Here is a 20,083-nt window from a genome sequence, read left to right as displayed (position 1 = left end):
TCCAGTGGACAGCTGGTGATGGGGGGGACCAGAGCTGAGGAGAGAGACTAAGGCTAGATGGGTAGATCTGGGAATCACGAACACAGGGATGATGGCTGGATCCACAGAAACCGAGAAGAGTGCTAAATGGATGGTATAGAGGGAAAAACGAAGACAGTCCAAGATAGAACCCAGGAACACCCCTAGTCAGTAGGCATGACATGGAGGAAGAGGCAGCAAAGGAGTGTGAGAAGCAGACAGAGGTAGGAGAACCAGGAAAACAACATCATAAAAACCTAGACAGATAATCAATCACGTCAAACGCTGCAAAGGGATGAGTGAGAAAAGGCATTAGATTTCACGATTAAAAGACTGCTGGTAACCAGAGAGGGCTAGCCAACACGGACTGCCTTCCCACCCCTATTCCTTTACTAAAGCTGCTCCCTCTGCCTAGGATGTCCCATATCCCCCTTTCTCCAGGAAGCCCTCCCTGATCATCACCCCCTTAGACCTCAGATAGCACTTTGCTCTGTATTTCTAACTTACTTATGGTAAAGTTCTGTATTAGAGTTTGTCTTACATCCATGAGGACAGGGGCTGTTTATAATCAAATCTCATTTTGCATTTCTCCCACTTTGGAAACTAATGGAAAACTATGGGCTGCCTATCCATCAATTCTCACACTCGCTACATGACTGGCCCATCATTTTTCCCCATCACAACTCTTGTCTTGGGCCAGTTCTTCTTTAATGTGTCTCAAGACTATAAACGCTCGCCATAGACCTCCGCTGACCTCTGGGAGGCCCAGGCCAAGTGCAGCACTGGGATTTCCTACAGGGAAAAAAAAAGTCCATCTTAGCTCACTCAATCTTTCCCCTCTTGGCTCCTTTTTATAACTGTGAACCAGAGGGAGATATGGGGGCGAAGGGGCACAAAGCAATCATCCAAGGAAGTAAAAATTTAATAAAGCCTTTGATCACATCTTAATACAGGAGTTAGTTATGAAAAAAACCTTTTTGTAGTCATCAATCAGGGTGCTAATATTCAGGAATCATGGTTTGTACATCAGCTAAAAAGACAGATTCAGCGTTTTTGATAGTGCAATACTTCAAATGTTGCAAGTTTTATACAGTTCCATGGAGCCCTCTCCCTCCCCGACCTGCCTGGCACTCCCATTCCCCCCCAACCCCCATTCGCTGGAAATGAAAATCAGGATGCCAAGCTGCCTCTTCCTATCTTAAAACCAAGCTGTTGTTTTTAAACCACGAGTCCCCATGTCCACACATGCATGCTCTTGGAGTAGTCTTCATTAGAATCAAAAGGGGGTGGTATCCTAGGTTGAAACGATGAGATCTTTTCACTTGTTAGGATCAGAAAATTAACAAATGTTAGGAAGTTTGGGAGGGGAAATCTGTGGCTTTTAAATGTGGTTGTTCAGGACACTGTCTCCAAAACAAACCTCTGCACAGGCTTGCACCTGTTGGGTAACCAAGGCTCCTTCTCAAACCCCCACTCCCTGACCACCTTCCAGTTCAGGAGGCCCTGCTGCCTCACTGCTTGTGTGAACGGCTCCTGCCCGGCCCAGCTCTGCAGCCGGGGCTGTGCAGACACCACACGAGCCAGGACGTTGCTACCTGTGGCTACGTCATGCTGACGTACACCGGCCAGCTCAAAAGAGAGGGGAACGGGGCCTTCTGCTGGCCACTGACCCTGGACCAGCGCGGATCTCACAGATGCTCCCAGCTACATATGAAGAAAAGCATTCTCATGATGGTGGTAGAGAGAACAGACTCAACGTGTTGATGCCACCATGCAAAAGGGAATCCGCATACCCACACCTACTAGAGATCGAGCACGCTATGCTCTTCACCTACACAGGGACACTGGATTTTTAATTTAATTTAACTGAGCTTCATCTGACAATACAAAGTTGGAGGTGTGGAGGCTGACAGTTTGGGCTGGGCCGTGGCTTCCTGGCTAAGTGGGTCAACTTCTCATCACAAAACAGCTGGGACAGAGGAGCAGCCAAGCCCACCTGTGGGCAGGAGCTGGTCCTCAAGGGCAGCTGGGGATGCCAGAAGTGATGGAGAACAAAGCCACAGGGGAGGGACGGTGCGAGTATCAGCCCTGACCTTGGGGAGGAATCTAAAATCTGGCGGCATTTCTGTAAGAAGGCATCAGGCTGGAGTACTTTCTTTCAACAGAGTGAGAGAGGGACCTTTCAGAGCTAATGACTTAGCTGGATCGGACAGAGCTCAGGCTTCCCCGATGCAGGAGGACGGGCCCTTCTGGCCGGATCTGAGCAGCAGCCAAGAGGAGTCTCTGGAACTCTCCCATCGCACCAGGCAGAACAGCCCACACTTTGCTCGACTCCCAGGAAGAAGCAGCGTTGGGGTCCCTGTGTTGTGGCTGATGCTCTCCGGGGCTGCCTGAGACAGTCCCCACCAGAAAGCTGCCTTGGTTACCGGCAGAGCGAATGGGTTCAGCCGCCCACAAGCGGCTGTGCCTGCTGGGGGGTGGAGGGTCTCTGCTTGGTGCGTGATGGCTTAGGACATCACGGCTGCAAAGCCTGACCTGAGTGAAGGGTCTGAAGAAACTTTAGGGGAGCAGCTCTAACGCAGCAGGCTTGCAGGGCTTGATTCCTGGGCTGCTCAGGTCCTACTCCTGACCTTTGGAGCCGGGGCGTTAACTGCACCACCTTGCTCGGAAGGGCTTCCAGACAATTAAACAAAACAGACAAAACAAAACAGGACAGAAGCAAAGCGTGTCCAGACACAAGGCTCAGGCCTCAGGTCAGGGGAGAGCAGGGGAGAAAGGCCAAGTCTACACCAGGGTTCAAGCCCACACTGGGCAAGCCCCAAGGGTCTCTTCTTTTTGAGGCCTGCCTTTTCAACAACATGGACAGTATTTATTTGTAAGCGATCACCGGCAGCCTTCTGGAGACCCTCAGCCATTCACTTACTCCTGCTCCGGGCACCCCAAGGTCCCTCCCTGAGTCGGGCCGTGCACAAGTGTCTGGGAAGGCAGAGGGCAAACAGCTGCCCGCCTAGCCTGGGGAGAGGGGAGGGGAAGACGGGGCAGGGTTAGGAGAGCTCGAAGCCGGTGTTCATGCTGATGGCATAACGCAGCTTCTCCCGAAGGATGCTCTTCTTACTGTAATTGGGCAGCTTGAGCAGGTTGAAGCAGGTTGAGGAGGTGGGCAGGCGGCCCCCCGGCTCCTTCTTGCGGATGGTGAAGAAGCCCCTGAGCACACTGCCCAGAGTGTCCCCTGTGTCCTGTGAACACATAACAAGAGCCGAGCTTTGGCCCGCACCGGCCCGGCTGTCTGTGCCACGGGCCCCCACATGCTACTAGGCCTCCCTGCTGGCTGGCTGTCTATGCCCCAACGCGCAACTAGGCAGGCCTCCCCGCCGGCTGCTCAGCCTGCCCTTGACCGCCATGGGCGCATGCCTGCGCACGTGCGTGTGCACATATATGCATGTACATTGCGCAGGCACACCTGCGGATTGCTCCACCAGAGATGGCTCCACTTTGGCGGTGGCTTCAGGCAGAATGCAGCCGCACTGATTTTCTGTCTTAACTCTCCGATTTTATTGTTGTCCTGTCTGAAATCAACATGACTTATCCTGGGAGGTTTGATTTTTATTTTTCACTTCTGCTGATGCATAATGCATTCTACTTCAATCCCTCATCCTGACCTTTGTTTCACGGGTTCACTAAAGGCAAAGGGCTAAGGGAGTTTCCAGGGTGCTCCCGGGCGCCCAAGTGATGAGGGAACATGGTAGCACACTGGGCCGGGGGCCGGGCCACAGAGTCAGGAAGACCTCACTTCAGTTCTGCCCAGGATACTTACTAGCTGTGTAGCCCTGGGCAAACTACTTAACCCCCCGGGCCTCAGTTTCCTCCTCCATAAAAGGAGGGGCTGGGGTTCAGTGGCCTCTCAGGTTCCGTCCATCTTGTGAGCCAGTGCAAGCAAAGGGCCGAGCACAGGGCTGTGCACCTGCGAGGACTCACCGAGTCAGCGATGGCAGCTCCCAACAGGCCCCCCAAAGGTCAGACTACCAGGACTCCTCCCTCCAGAACCCCACACACTGAACATGGAGAACAGTCTGAATGCTGCTTCGTCTTCCTCTGAGGTTAGACAGGACGGGACAAGGTCTTAGGGCTCCTACCCCAGGGCAGAGGTGTGTGGGGATCCCACCTAATGGGGTCAGAGGCTGCCAGGCACCCTATGAACTCTATGTGGTCACAGAAGAGGAAACAGGCCCTGAGGAGCAAAGGGACTGGCCCAAGGTCACCCAGTGGCTGAGCCAGAATCCCACCCCTGCTCATCAGACCCCAAACTGAGCACCCTTGCCACTCCACGACAGGATTCACTTTGGCAGACGGTTATTGCCATAAGGTACGTCCCCAACATGATGCATCTCTGTAGGGCCGGCTGAGGGAGAAGGGAATGCCACATCGCCGACACACTGGCATATCCCTGGCCAAGCTTGGCACCTGTCTAACCACCATGCCTCTCCTCACATCCCCATCCCCTACAGCAGCCTGCTCTGAGGATTCCAAGCCAGCGGAGGCTCAAATGGAGACGGAGCTCCAGAAGTAGCTAGAGGGAGCAGCAGCCTCACCTGGTGGCATCAGTACCCTGCCCCCGCCCTGACCCGGGCCTGGCAGTACCTGGTCATCCGACACCTCGACGCAGCGGATGGAGAAAGGAGGCTTGAGGTAGGCAAATCCTAGAAGTGGGGGCCTGGAACAGCTGGTCACAAACTGGAACAAAACACAACATTCAAGGTGGGAGTGAGCCCTCGGTCCAGGTCACGTTGGGTCTCTTACAAAAATGAATGTTCACAAGAGGTAACAACAACAAATACTAAGCAGCTGATGCGTCTGCTTACACTCTGGCCGTTCCCATCACACACTGTCATCTCTCTAGTTCTGCTGTTTCAAAAGGTTTTTAAAATGATAAACCGTGTTGTCAAAAACCAAACATCAGCGATAGGGAATTGGGCCCCAAACAAAATCACAAAATTTGCATTATGCACATTTCTGTTTAACACACGCACACACATGAGTCTAACTTTAATAAAAAGATTGCTAATAAAACTGATTTTTGGAGACAATTCTAGGGCCTGGGGCTAGGAGGGACATGAGAAATCATGTTGCCCACACCCCCGACTTGACAAAGGAAAGCCAGGCACAGAGAGGGCAGTAACCTGCCAGGGCCATCTGGGCAGGAAAGAGCAGAACAGGGACAGACCCGCATTCTCTGCCTCCAAAGCCAGGGCCTTCTCCTCCACCAGCCTGTGGTTTCTGTGCCTTCACTATGCTGCGCTCACATCGCTGCTGGGTCCTTTTCTATGCTGTAACCAATGTATACACTGCTCTTTCAATTCCACCTAGAGTGAGGCCAGGTGTGGGCCAGCCTTCTTCCTACTGCTGGCCATCCTCTCTGAGGCTTCTCACATAATCACTGTAGTCTAATCATCCTTAGTTTTCCCCTGGAGCAGACACGAATCTTTTTGTACAAATGGCTCCTTTTTCCTGTTTAACACCTAACCAACTCCTACGATGATACAGACCTGCGGCCGTGAGATCACTGGCTCAGAGGTACCCAGATGTGAGCAGTGGGAAAGGGCGCTGGGGGAGCTCCTTGGTGGGAATCTAGCATTCTTCAGTAAGGAGCAGTTTAACAATCCACACAAGAAAAACAAAATGGATGAAAACAATTCATGCACCTATTATGTACTTAGAATATGGATCCCTGAGTCCATAAATCTAAGCTAGACACCGAAGATGGACAATGCATTAGGCCCAGAAGTGGAAGAAGAGGGCATGCTAGATTACATTTGGAAAATTAATGGAACTTCTAATGATTCCAAGTTACTCCATGGCACAAAAAACTAACTTAAGAACACAAAATGTTCTCCTGATGATGCTAAACTGTTGTGAATACTGGAACATCACAACCTCTAACAAATCAAAGTTGTCGGTGACCCAAAGGAAGCCTGAGAGATGGGCACAAGTCAGTTGCAGCAACCTATGTCCAGCAGTGACCCCCTCACAAGAAGGAGACAAGAGGATGCCATTAAATCAATGTATGATGGAAAGAAAGTGGGCTGATGCGGCAAGGATGAAGAATGACAGAGAGCTTGACGGCTGTTGCACTGACGCCCCGAAACATTAAACATATAGGAGTGATCCTTCACCTTTGGGGGCAGCCTGGTGACCCTTTTCAGAAGAATGTCTGTTGCCTACATTCAAAACTGAAGGAAATGCTAAAACTTCAGGTAGATGGTAGTGAAAATGAAGATGTAATGCTGTCCATCCATCTACTGGATAATTGCACTTCTTTCTCTTCCTTGGCTCAGTGTCCCAGGAGAGAATGAGCAGAACTGTGGGCAGCAGGATGACTCTGGGCCTGAGGGGTGGGGGTGGGGTCTTTTCTTCTGACAATGTGTCATAAAAAGCGACAAAGCCCTGAAAATCACAGGGCCATTCACTGCTGGTAGGAGGTCACTCGTATGTCTAAAGTACCACCTCACGTGTTAGGGGCACTGTAGGCTCCCAAAGGGCTCTCCACATAACAGTCCTGTCAGGGAGTCTGGTATTATTATTCCCAATCTACATAAAAGGAAACTGAGGCAGAGGGCAGTAAGGTGACTGTCTAGTAAGTGGCAAAGCTAAGACAGGAGCCCGGCTTCTGAAGCTTGCTCAAGGGCTCTCCACACTCCCCTGAAGGGAGAGGCCTGGATATATTTGGGGAGGCAGACAAGGCTCATGGATTTCCTGTTAAGCAGACAGACCAGTGGGACTGAATATTCCCACCGCTGGATCTGGTTGTCCCCAGGATCCATTGCTGGGGACGTCGCCCCCACATGTCTCTCAATCCCTCAAGCCCCACATCCAATGGCTTGGCACCATGACCTTCACAGGGGAAGGATGTCTGATGAGTCACCAGTTACTACTTCATGAGGTCACAGGACACGGTGGCCTTAGCATAGGAGGTTACAAAGAAAGTCTGTGCCCCAGGACACAAGATGGCAGGTGAACTTACTTTCAGGAACATGGCTCTCTCATCTGGGGTAAAGTCATTGGCCAGAATGTCCCAAAGCCAAATGATGACTCGATGACTCCCGTGAAAGCCACCATAGTACACAGTGTGTTTCCTGAGAAAGAATTTGTTGTTCAGAAATTCGGCACAGAATGTGTTTGACTGGAGCACTCAGAATCAGCTGCAGCCATGATGCACGTGCACACCCAGGCTCAGGGAACTCTCTCGCCAGCCAGCTCTCACACCGCTACCCCTTAAAGCCACACTGCTTTGGAATGCCAGTGTCTCCCGAATCCCTGAGGTTAAGCATCGGGGGGTGGCCTTGCTCCCCACCAGAGGCCGACACACGCCCCAGACCCGCAGCCGTCCCAGTGACGTGGGCGGCGATTCTGCCTCTTGGAGCCCCTCCAGGAGAGCTCCTGGCACCCTACTTTCTAAGGGGCACGCAGATGTCAATCCCTGCCTTACTTCAAGTCTTCGAGGTCAATCTCTGCGTTGTCACCAGAGATTAGGCGCTGCAGCTCAGGGGTTGAAAACATTCGAATCCACTCAGACTTGATGATAGAGCGGAATCCACTGATGAGAGCAGCTGTCTGATTTTTGATCTGAGTGTGCATCCGGAAATGGGCCATCAGGTGAATGTAGCTAATTCTGTTCCAAAGAAAGGAAGAACAATTCAGGTTAACAAAATAGCCAGTTTTCTTCATTAAGTGCTTGAAAGAGCCGGAAGGGACTTCAGAGATCCCCTTGTAAGCAGGAGGCCTTCTGTACGTCAACCCTGACAATGCTTTCAGCCAAAGAAACGATGAGGAACGTCACATTCACTCTCTCTTATTTCCATGAAAAACCAACCAATTTAAAAAATCCTCTCAGTCTCTCTTATCAAACAAGAGATAATGTGGATTTTTCAAACCTGCTTTCAAAAAGCAAAATATATTTTCTGATCATGGCTATCACACTTTTCTACCATGGCCTTCTACTTCCTTATTTGTAAAATAAGGAGTTGGACTAGACGATCTGTAAGAATAATGAAAAATTTTCTTATTTTTTTTGATAATTAATTAATTTTAGTTTTCAACATTCACTTTGAAAAATTTTCAAGAGGTAATCTTCCTGCCTTACTTTAATCAAAAGATCAGTTTTACTAAGCACAAAAGGTTAAGAATATCGAGGTGAACAAAGGAAGGCAGTCTAGCAGTTCCAGATTTCACACTATAGTACAAGTACAAAACAATTCGGCACTGGCCAAGAAATAAAGCGGTGGATCAGTGGAATAGATGAGGTACAATGGAGTAAATGACCACGATAATCTAGTGTTTGATAAACCCAAGCTTTTGGGGTAAGAACCCAACATCTGACAAAAACTGCTGGGAAGGCTGGAAAGCAGTTTGGCAGAAACTAGGTAGAGACCAACATCTCCCACCATATACCAAGATAAAGCAAAAATGGATAAATGATCTAGACACGAAGGGTAATATCATAAGCAAATTAGGGGAGCATGGAAAAAGGTACCTGTCAGATCTATGGATAAGGGAAGAGTTTTATGACCAAACAAGATAGAGAGCATCATAGGACGTAAAATGGATTTTTTGCACAAATAAAACTAATGCCACAAAAATTAGAAGGAAAAGAGAAAAAAGAAAAAAATTTATAGCAAGTTTCTTTGATAAAGGCCTCCATTCTTAAACATACAGGGAACTGAGCCAAATTTATCAAAATAAAGAGCCATTCCCCAGTTGATAAATGGTCAAAGGATATGAATAGGTATTCTTCAGAAAAAGAAATCAAAGCTATCAACAGTCACATGAAAAAGTGCTCTAAATCTCTATTGATTAATATTGACAAATGCAAAACCTAAAACAACTCTGAGATAATACCACCACATACCTATCAAACTGGCAAACATAACAGAAAAGAAAAATGACAAACGTTGGAGGGAATGAGAGAAATTGGGACCCTGATGCACTGCTGGTAGAGCTGTAAACCAGTCCAATCGTTCTGAAGAATAATTTGGAACTATCCTCAAAGGGCTACAAACTATGCATATCCTTTGACCAAGCAATAGCACTTCTAGGGCTGTATCCCAAAGAGATGAAAGGACTTGTTTGTACTGAAATATTTATAGCAGATCTTTCTGTAGTGACAAAGAATTGGAAGTTGAAGAGATGCTCCTCAATTGGGGAATGGCTGAACAAGCTGTGGTACACGATGTTGATGGAATACGAATGTGCTATAAGAAATGATGAGCGGGACGGTTCCAAAAAAAGTGGGAAGACTTATATGAACTGATGCAAACTGAAGAGCAGAATCAGGAGAATACTGTGCACGGTAAACAGCAACATTGTAATGAAGATCACCTGTGAAAGACTTAGTTATCTGATCAAGGCAATGATCCAAGATAATTCCAAAGGAGCCCATGATGAAAAATGTTATCCACCCCCAAAGAGAAAACTGATGAACTGTGAATGCAGATTGAAGTGTTTTGTTATCCTCTTAATTTTTATCGTTTTCTTTTGCAATATAGCGAATACGGAAATGTGTCTTGCATGACTTTACATGTATAATTGATTTCAGATCGTTTACCTTCTCAAGGAGGGAGGATGGTAGGAAGAGACGGAGAAATTTGGAACTCAAAATGTAAAAAAATAATTGTTAAAAATTTTTTTTAATGTAATTGGGAAATATTTAATGAAATAAAATAATTTTAAAAAATAATTCCTATCGGGGTAGGTAGGTGGCGCAGTGGATAGAGCACCAGCCCTGCAGTCAGGAGGACCTGAGTTCAATTTCGGTCTCCGACCAGACACTGACTAGCTGTGTGACCCTGGGCAAGTCACTTAACCCCAACTGCCTCACAAAAAACCCCAACCAACCCATACAGAAGGATTCTTCCTCTTATCAAATGAGATGATGCTGACCCTAGTGAGCTCTCTCTGTGGCTACACAATGACTTGGCATCCAAGGACCCGACTCTCCCATTTATCCTTTGTGAACAATGGGCAGGAGTTTCCTCCCTCCCTCCCTTCTCTGGGCCAGGCTCAGTTTCTGCCCTTGTAGCATGAAGGAGTCTGAGGGCTCCTCTGACCACTCAGCGGGCCTCCTGAGCCGGTCTGGATGCTCAGGGAGCGCTCTCTGTGCTAGCTCGCCCGGCCCTCTATGTAGAGCGTGAGATGAAGCGCGATCACAGCAGTGTGTGCCAGGTAACACAGGCCGGGCCTCTCCTGTCTCAGTCTCCCTTCTCAAGCGGCCCTGCAGGGCCAGGGGAGGCGGAGGCTGAATTTCTGTTGAGCCCCAACAGGCTGCTCTTGTGGCTTAGTCTGAGATGGAAGGATTCCCTTTCAGTCCAGGCTGACCAATCTGCCCAGCCTCAAGCCTGGTGGATCCAAGCAGGTGGAAGCTCAGGGGGCCCTCCCTGCCTCAACACTGGAAGGCTGCTGGTAGTGATAAGCAAGCTCATCTGAGGCTGTCAAACAGATGGAGATGGAGAGAGGGGCCAATGCTGACTCCTGAGCATGAGACAGATCAGTGGGTTTAATGAGCTGGGCATGAGGATGGGCAGTGCTGGTGTGGCAGGCAAGCCTGCTTTTCACAGGCTCCAAAGGCTGATGTTGATAACAGATTTCCTAAAGCTGGTTATCTGTGAAAATAGCTGCAGGGCTCCAAGGCACATCTGATTTTCTGTGTCTAAGTAGCATTTGGATTCATCACAGTGCCTTTGGAGGAAGGGCCTTTAGATGCCTGCCACAAGCTATCATTCCCGGGTGAGGGGTCCCTCTGTGCGCATGTGCCTGGATGGCTCAGAATCCATCCGTCTGTATCTAGAGCTGTCACTGAGCCCCTCGGAACGCCACGGCCTGGCCGCCTTTGACCTCAGAAGCGCTAGTGCAAACAACAGATTGTCAATTCTTACTTTGCAAATCGAATTTCTGCCTATGAACTGTAACTGGCAAATTCCATTACGGTCTTTATGGCCTTTTTCTACTTCCATCGATCTTAATAAATACCCCGTGCAAGGCTGCAGAGACAGAATGAAGTCTTTCCAAGTGATGACCTAAAGAACCTAATTGTGATACTCACTTATTTTCATTTGTCACAGGAATGGTCTTCCCTCCAGGAATCAGTTCGTGGCAAACAAGCTGATGAGGAAGAAGGTTGCATTGTAATTACTGGACGGGCATTTTCCTGGAGACGGACGGACTAGGTAAACTCCCAGGATAACCACAGAACAGGGACAGACTGCTTAGAACTAGCTCCCCACAAAGCAGCATGGTCACAGTCTGCCTACATGAGCCCAGAGGGTCCTTTCTGATACCCCAAGCTAGCCTGACTCGGCCTTGACGATGAAGGACAGAGTGAGAGGTTAGAAGAAAAGTGCTCACCCTCCTGTGGGGCACATCCAGGAACCCTTAAAGCAACCCTTGCCCTTGATAGAAAAGGAACACTCCTTCGTGCATAGACTTGAGGGCAATTTCCCCTACAAATTCAGGAGACCTCATTTCCCATTTATGGATCTGCCACAAGCCAAGGTGAACACAGGCCACATCTGGTTTCTTGGAGACAGATGTGGCATGTATGTGTGCATATGTATTGTGTGTGTGTCTACATGTACTGTATGTGCATGTACATGTGTGCCCCCACACCTACAGATCTGTGTGGACTACAAGAGATGGTGAGAGGTAGGAGCTCTCCAAAGGAGCCACGGGAAAGACACCAGTGCACCTCCGCATTTTGGAGTCTCCCTTCTCCCTCTTCCTGAGGAGTACAAACACGGCCAGGCCAGCAGTAAGAGGCAGCCTTTGGCCTGCTCCTTCCTCCACCAAAAGGCCTACAATCCTCGGCTTGCCAGAGCCTAGTCCTCACCATGGCAACCAGCAGCCATATCACCAGAGAAGATTACGGACCCAGCAAGAACTCTCCCCAGGTATGACATCAGCACAGCCGGGTCTGCAGAGCAGGCTTCCACAGGAGTCAGCAGCAGAAGGGCCCAGCCTGGACATGCTTGGGGAGCTCCCAGGCCCTTGCCGCCCAGCGGCCCTGTGTGCAGGGGCTGGGGACAGACGCAGAGGGCCGAGGAAACAGAGCTGGAGCAAACAGAGGGAGGGGAACACACAAAGAGCCCACCTGACCCATCACATCTTCATCATACGACAGCGTTAAGCCCAGGTCGCTAATATCTCCATCGTAGCGCTAGTGAAAGAGATGGGAAAGGTGTCAGGGCCAAGAAGCTCTCCCTCCTCCTGAGTGTGTTCCTTTGATTGGGACATTCAGGGCTGCAAAAAGAGCTGTCTTGGCAAGGACAAACTCCCCCTCTAGGTCCTTGGAAACAGGCCATGGGCTCTTACGAGCCTCCGGATCCAGCTCACAGAAGGGGCCCCTGGCCTGCAGTGGCCACTAAGATGAACCTTGAATCACTTTAATGAGAATGGAGGGAGTGGTGGGGTAGCTCACAGCTTGGACAGAAGGGGGAGCCCCCAACCTCCTGACCCCTGAGTGCCTCCTTCCTAACACCCAATCCTCCCCCGATCTCGACCTCAGCGTACAAAACCCCCTCCAGTACAGGCTTTTCCTTTACTGGACACAGTTGGGGCCACTACAGGAGGCAGTGCCCCAGCCCCTCAAGCCAGCGTTCCCAGCAGCGAACCTTGGCCAGCAGAGGGAGGGGAAGTGAAGGGACGGGACCGTTTCCTAATAATCATGTTGCTTCCTCCTCGGGCCTTCCCACTCGTCTATAAGCCCCCTCCAGCTTCATGGATGCCAAGGGGCTCAAATCACACCAACCTTAATAGAAGTGAGGTTTTTATAGAACTCTGCGTCCAAGGAAGGCAGTTCATCCACCGAGCTGTAGAAGATACTATGATGGTGTCCAAGCAGCTGGCTTAGGAAGAAGGAAGCAAAAGGCACATCTACCACGATCCCCTGTAACACAAGAGAGAAGGAAGCCTCAGACAGTGCCCGGAGACCCTCGACCCTCGGGCAGCTGCAGGAGGGAACACGTCTTCAGCAGCTCCCAGATCATCCTGGTGGGGGTGGGCAGCAGCCCCTACCGGGATTCCGGCATTGGTGGGAACCCCTTTGTGTATTCTTATCCTGTGTCCACGTCTCGTCCCTGCGTGAGTACCCGCACTCTTGACACAGACTGGCTGGCCTCCGACGCTGGTCTGCCATGGCCTTGTGCACATTTCATCACAGGTGCGACGCCTTTCTGGGAATGCATCGCCACCTGCCTGAAGGTCTCTACTGCCTTGGGGGGCCCTACTCATTCTTTGGAGACTGTGGTGTCCTATCGCTTACAGCCATATGGCATCCTGGGGACAGCGATGATGTTACAAAGAAAACAGACCAGAACCATCCCCCACGAATGTAAGGCAAGGGGGTCGTCAGCTACTCAGCACGTCCCCATTCCAGCCTTCCTCCCTGGTCTCTGGCCCCATGCTAGTGACAGAGCAAAAGGGAAAAGCAGAATGTTCACCCAGGTGGCGAACATAAGGCTACAGAAAGAGAGGCTGGTCCAGGCAAGTGACAAGGACACACTCCAGGAAATAAAGCCAGACGACGTGACCATCCCAGGGTAAGGGACCCGGGGCTGGTGAGCCTGGAGAACTGTGGGGGCCCCATGGCTGTCAGTACCAGGACCACCTTCAAGATGAAGCCTTTCCTGGGCCCCTCCACCTGCTATCGTCCCAGCTCTCAAACTGCCTTGTATTTGTCCGCTGTGCACAGACAGGTGTGTCTGTGTGCACATGTGTGTGGACACACAGGATCTCCTCTGACACAGTGCCTGCCCCTTGGCAGCAGGGATCACGTCATCCCTAACCCTTAGTGCAGTCCCTGGCACACAGCAGGCCCCCCATTAAATGCTGGTGTTCGAGCTGCTCAGGGGAGGGCTCAGCCACAGAGGGGAGAGCGTGGAGCCACGAGTGGGAATTACGGGGAGGCAGACATCGGCTCCCGGCAGACGGCAGAACTCTCCCGCAGTTGAGGACGTCTCCAGGAGGAATCGAACCTGAGGGGCTCTGGGCCTCTAGCTGGGGATGCCAAGAGATGAATCCTTGAGGATTCGGACTCGATGACCTCCAAGGTCCTTTCCACACTCCCTGGATTCTTCGATTCAATAAGACTTTGCAGGGAGGGAGGCCAATGCATTCCCCCTCCGCGCATTCTGTCAGCACCATCCCCTTCCCCTCGTCCAGATCCTCTCTCACCCCCACCCCACTCTTTGGGAAACATGGAACATCCATGTCCCCTGCTGGTGGCTCTTCTGTTTGTAAACATCATTGTCTCTTACGTTTGTAATGAAGCATGAAATGAACTCTCCTATGTCTGCTCAGGCCGCTGCTGAGGAGGTCACCACAGCACAGGCTCCCAGATACTCCCCAGCCCCAGGAAACGATTTGGGGAGAGGGGCCCATGAGGCCTAGTCTGTTTCCGTAGTTCTCAAAGATCTGAATTGGTTCCCCCCCCCCTCCCCCTCCCAGTGATAACAGGAGCCCACCCTATTACCCAGAATTCTGCTGTCTAAGTAGGAAGGGGAGTCTGCCCCACAAGGGGCTCACTCCGTCTCTGGAGTTTATGCTAGGCCCTGGCCCCGTTTGCTGCCTCCCTGGCCTGTCTGCTGACTCCAGCTCCCTGTACTCTCCCCTGCTCCCTTCACAACAGCCATGGAGACCAAAAACAGAGAAAAGAATCTGGAGTGACACCTCACGGGATCCCGGCCTGGCACCAAGAAAGCACATGAGGGTCCCAAAGCATGAGACGAATGAGGCCCCACTGGACTCTCCTATCAGCCCAGGGAGGCTGACATTTAAATGGAATGGCTCCCCTTCTACACACAAGGAAACTGAGGCTTGAACTGGCCCAGGAAGTGACGGAACCAGGACCGCCAGCCCCGTGGCACCAACTCCAAAGCCAAGCTGCCAGCGTCCTTCCTCTCAGTACAGAGGTGGGGTCCCCAGGGGACTGGGCTTAGCCTAGAGACTCCCCACTGCTGGGCTGGATGATCTCATCAGAGCACCTCTAGAGCTGGAAGGGGCCACAACCCCCACACATCTTGGGGCTCGCCCCAGGGTGCACGGGTAGGGGGAAGAGGCCCTGAGGGCAGCAGAGCCAGGGTCCTGGCCCCCCACTCACCCACAGCTCACCTCGTACACAGCCTTGCCCAGCATTTTCCCCACAAACTCGAAGAGCTGTAGGTAGTTCTCGTGGATGTAGGAGGTGGGCGAGGGGTAGAGTCTCTCATCGCCGCTGGTTGTCTACAAAGCACAAAGACAGCCTGGGTGAGCCGGGGCCCGGCCCCCTCCACCCCCTCCTCTGCCACAGGTCCCCTCCAGCGCCCTCCCCCAACACGCACCTTGAACAGATTTAGCGCCGGGTCAAACACCCTCTTGATGATTTCTTCTAAGAACTCTTTGAACACTCCGTCTTGGTCAATGCCGGCCTCGTCCACTCCCAGGTCATTGACAAACTTCACACGTATCACACCCTTCATGGCATTCTGCGAGAGCTGCCGCAGCTGTTCATAGCCATCCTGCCCAGACCAGAGGGACAGTCCATCAGCAGTGCCACGCTACACCCTCCTGCGCCCCTCAGACACAGCTCTCCAGGCCGTCCCCACCCTCCCCCCGAGGCTGCTCCTCAAGTCTAATGGCCAGGTGGCCCCAAGAGAGTCGTGATGCCGGCACCTGCGCGAGGGAAAGCTGGCCTCATCGCTCCTATCCCTGCGTCTGCGGAAAGGATGGAGCTGGTCGGAGATATCCCTGCACAGCCCTCTGCCAAAAGGGGAGTCTGGGCGGCGTCAGCTAGGACAACTCGCCTCTGCTGGAGCCTCGAGCCTCCAAGACAGCAAACTGTGCAGTGAGATCGAATGGGGGTTAGGGGGTGGGGGTGGCAGCAGGGACTGGGCTGAGTCCTCCAAGCTGCCGCAGCTCTGCTCCTCCAATGCTCAGTACGGAGCCTCACATGCCTGGACTGCTGAGGGCCTTACAGCAGCCCCAGGATGCAGCATCATGAGCATCCGCCTCACTATGGAGGGCGCCGGGCCTGGCCAGGAGAGGGGACTTGCTCACAGCCGCACAGGCAGGATTAGAAATCAGGTCTCCCTGCCCTCCAAGTGGAGAGGAATGTTCTTTCCACTCCCCACTGGGAACCATGGGGCCAACAGGAGGTCACTCTGACAAATGGTCAGACCCAGGAGCCTCCCCCCTCCCCCTGGCCACAGCCCTCCAGCTCCCCAGACACAAACAGATGGTAGCACTTGCTGCTGGAATGTGAGGGTGCCAAGAAGCTTTCTTCTATTCATGAGCCTCAAACCCTCCCTCCCTCCCTCCCTCCTCCCTCCCTCCCTTCCCCCTTCTTTCCTTCCTTCCTCCCTCTCTCCTTTCCTTCCTTCCTCTCTCCCTTCCTCTTTCCCTCTCTCCTGTCCTCCCTCCCTCCCTCCCTCTCTCCCTTCCTTCCTCCCGTGTTTCCTTGCATTTACATGGTGTTTTAAGGTTTGCAAAGTACTTCACAAATATCTCATTTGATCTTGGGCAGGAGGTGCTATTATTATATCCATTTTACTGATGAGAAAACTGAGGCAGAGAGAAGTGAAGTGACTTCCCCAGAGTCTCATAGCTCATAGGCTAGGAACTTTAGACCAGACGTGTGTGCTGGAGTGGGGAGGGTGGGATGTCTTCCCCTCTACCCTGCACCTGGCTCACATTCACAAAGATTTACTGAGCATCAACTTTGGGTCAGTCCCTGTGTGGTCGCTGGCCTCCAGGGTCTCCCGGGCCAGGAGGGCAGCTAACAACTGCACGCACATTACTGTAGGACCCAACATGCCAGCTCAGGAGTGGAGCAGGACCAAGGGTCTCTGAGGCAGCAGACCTACATCGACCTGAGGGAGGGAGTGCTGGGAAAGGCATCCTGAAGGAGACAGCACCTGAGCTGGGCCCCGAAGGACTGGCTGGGGGAGGGCATGCCAGGAGAGGGGACACAAGCAAAGGCAAAGAGGTGGGAAACCAGGAAGCATCTGGAAGAGCCAGAAGAGATAAGGCTAAAAAAGTGGGCTGGGCCACCCGGGACCACAACGTGAGAGCTGGGCACATGGCCCACCAAGGCCACCCCCTGATGACTGAATTGCTCAGCAAGCATGGTATCAGGGCACCACATACCGCTGAGCAGGAAGGAGTCCCAAGGAATCTAGGCAAACAGGAACAATTTACCCAATAATTCCAAAAACGAGCTGAGCTCCGGGTAAGTGAAAGCCAGCAATGGCCCCAGAGTCTTAAGACAGGCCTCCCTCCACCCAGGGGGCTGTGAGGCCCGAGAGGGCAGGACGGGAAGGAGATGTTCGGGGTTCCCGTTTCTCCTTTGTTATGAGGAGGGCTCCACGCAAGGTGGGCGGGGGGTGGGGTGTCACATCCAAACCCAAAAGGCTTTAATAACTAGTCCTGAAACCCAGACAAGCGGGTTACAATCCTGGCAGTGAGACACGTGAATGAATGGAGCACAGGCACCCAGGAGAACAGGAAGGATGCCCTGCTCGGTCTCGGGGGTGGCGGGAGGTCAAAGGGATTCCCGAGGACTCGGAGTGAGTGTGAACCTGACGCAGTCTGCCACTACGGACTAAGGGCGGGGATTAAACCCTTCACTCCTCAGGAACGCCCTGTGGCTCTGAACACCTCGGACAGGCAAAGGGCACGCTTCACAGTGTGAACTGGCCGGCACACTTCTTCTACCGAGTTTTCAGGCTCTGATGCTGTGTGACATGCAGACATCGTCACTCTGTACCCAAGCCTTGTGGTTCTAAGACCCAAGCAGCTGACCAGAGAAATACAGAAGGCAGCCTGAGCTGAGACACACTTGGCTAGTTCCCTGACATCTCACAACCAACCGGATTCTAAAATCGAGAGCAGCTACCAGAAAAGCCACCCCCGCATCCAGCAGCCCAGAAGCCGCTTCCCCAAGGCTCTCGTGCATCTGAGCCAGTGAAGAGCTTGGAGGTTCTACTGAGTCAGAATGCTCTCCTCTCCACGTTTAATGCAAACACGTCACGACTGACTCAGTGACGGGGACCACTCACCTCCAGCATGCGGGACCTTCGGATGGTGATGTGTGTGACGTGAGGGGATGCCGAGCTGGTCTCAACGAGCCCGAGCTTCTCCTTCTCCTTGATCACCATGTTTCGGAACAGGAGCACTCTCTGAAATCAGCAAAGGCAGGGCCAGGGTCAGCAATGGAGCACGCCGGGCCCAGGGAAAACCACTGCGTGACACCCCTGGGCCTAGGACCTGCCACCAACCAGTTTTGACAAGTCTAGCTGGCAACGGAAGCGAGTTTGTGGGACCTGTGAATGTTTCACCAGTGGTCAAGGGAAGCCACACTCTAAAACAAAGGGCGACTCGGGTCTGCTGGTGACTATCACTGAGCCACATGCGCCCCTGGCCCAGTCGGAAGATGGTCCACGAGCACCAGGCAGGCAGCCAGACATCCTTTACTGTCCTTGCCCCTGCTCCTTTCCCATTTCTGGCTCTGGCCCTGCTTCCTTGGGGGTGTGCCCTTCTGTACTTCGGTGTCTGCTTCTTCATCTAGTATATAAATATAACCCCTTGTTTACAGTGAACCTCTCTATGGTGGCTCTTAGCACCCCGGGATTTTTAGACTTGATATCTTCTCTGCAGAATAATTCAGTTTAGAGTCTCGTTGCAGATCAATATTAAGTTTATTAGTTTCTGGTTTCCTGAATGTATCCCTCCCCCCATGTTATCCTAGTACGGTGCAGCTTTGGTCCTCCATCCCGTCCTCTAGGAACGCTCCGAAGCAATCCCCAGTCAAGCCCTTCCGGGGGCAGTTCCAACTCTTCCCTCTTTCCCCGCACCTGCCTCTTTTCATCTGTTTACCTCTGTGCACACCATGCTCCCTCTGTGGGCAGAAACCGTGTTTCTTGCTTCTGGAAGCCCAGCGCCCTCCAGGGCCTACCATGTAGCATCTGGGCCTTAGCAAACATTCACTGAACTGAAGGGGCTTCATCCATTCCCAGACTCAACAAGAACTCCTTAAGCCCCTGTTTACCTGCGCTGTCCCCTAGGCAGGGGACCATAAACAAAATGCGAGAGGGCCCAGGCCTTTATAGAGCTCTCTTGGGGAATGGGGGAGGGGTGAGAAGCCGCTCACAGACAAATACATACAACACCTATACATGGTGACTCCAAAGCAGTTCTGGAGACGTAAGGGGAGGGAAGGGAGTGCACTTCTAAGCGTGAGGATGAGGAAAGGATTCTAGCAGCAGGTGGGCATGAGGAGGGAGGGCATTCCCAGGCTGGGAGGTGGGAGACCGAAGGCCTATGTAGGGAACAACCAGCTCAGCTGAGAGGCAGAAATGGGAAGTCCAGTCTAGAGGGAGAGGCCGCAGCGGGACCTCAGGGTCTCTGAAATGCCCTGAAGCTGGATCAAGTCATTCTCGACATCAGTTAGGAATATGCTATGAGAAAATAGTCCTCAAAACTGACCCAGAAACCAACGAGGCTGGGCCCCCAGCCCAGAGCCTGGTACGGCCTAAGTGCTGACCGGACGCTTGGACACTTGGCTTGACAGCGAGCGCTGGGAGGAGGCTTTGGGTTTTCGGGAAGAGTCTAGAGCATCGTGGCTGCCCGCGATGTTCCCGACCTCACACTAGGCCCCGGACGCTTGGACACTTGGCTTGACAGCGAGCGCTGGGAGGAGGCTTTGGGTTTTCAGGAAGAGTCTAGAGCATCGTGGCTGCCCGCGATGTTCCCGACCTCACACTAGGCCCCGACAACAGCCCGCCCCCCGGCCCCTTCCTAGCCTCACAGCCATCTCCCAAGGCGGAGAGAGTCCCCCACCCTTAGAAGAGGAGCCTCGCTGCGCACGACACAATCAGGACATTGTCGAGACGGCGCCTCAGGAAGGAGGGGAGCACCGAGCTCCGCCGGCTACTCACGTTTTTGTGGGGAATGACGTGAGGGATGAACTGTAGGATCAGATGGGCACGCTTCCTGTCCTTCTCCAGTTCCTGGAAAAGCACACTGAGTTTGAGATCCCTTACAAAAG

General features: G+C 52.3%; 1 protein-coding gene across 1 annotated transcript in view; it reads right to left on the bottom strand.

Annotated features, from left to right (window-relative positions):
- Positions 1 to 922: 922 nt before the first annotated feature.
- UBE3B (ubiquitin protein ligase E3B) overlaps positions 923 to 20,083 on the bottom strand; it is a 44,424-nt gene continuing 25,263 nt past the window's right edge. Inside the window, 11 exon segments of the mRNA XM_021007930.1 lie at positions 923 to 3,254; positions 4,657 to 4,749; positions 7,037 to 7,148; positions 7,502 to 7,684; positions 11,111 to 11,169; positions 12,155 to 12,220; positions 12,812 to 12,949; positions 15,172 to 15,282; positions 15,381 to 15,557; positions 18,096 to 18,215; positions 19,974 to 20,073. Of these exon segments, the coding sequence (XP_020863589.1) occupies positions 3,063 to 3,254; positions 4,657 to 4,749; positions 7,037 to 7,148; positions 7,502 to 7,684; positions 11,111 to 11,169; positions 12,155 to 12,220; positions 12,812 to 12,949; positions 15,172 to 15,282; positions 15,381 to 15,557; positions 18,096 to 18,215; positions 19,974 to 20,073 (1,351 nt within the window). The 3' untranslated portion in view covers positions 923 to 3,062.

The sequence above is a fragment of the Phascolarctos cinereus genome, unplaced genomic scaffold (assembly GCF_003287225.1).
Source record: "Phascolarctos cinereus isolate Bilbo 61053 unplaced genomic scaffold, phaCin_HiC Scaffold_4;HRSCAF=312, whole genome shotgun sequence".
Taxonomy (NCBI): Eukaryota; Metazoa; Chordata; class Mammalia; order Diprotodontia; family Phascolarctidae; genus Phascolarctos; species Phascolarctos cinereus.
The sequence above is the reverse complement of the archived record's forward strand: the minus strand, read 5'-3'. Positions and strand labels throughout refer to the sequence as shown.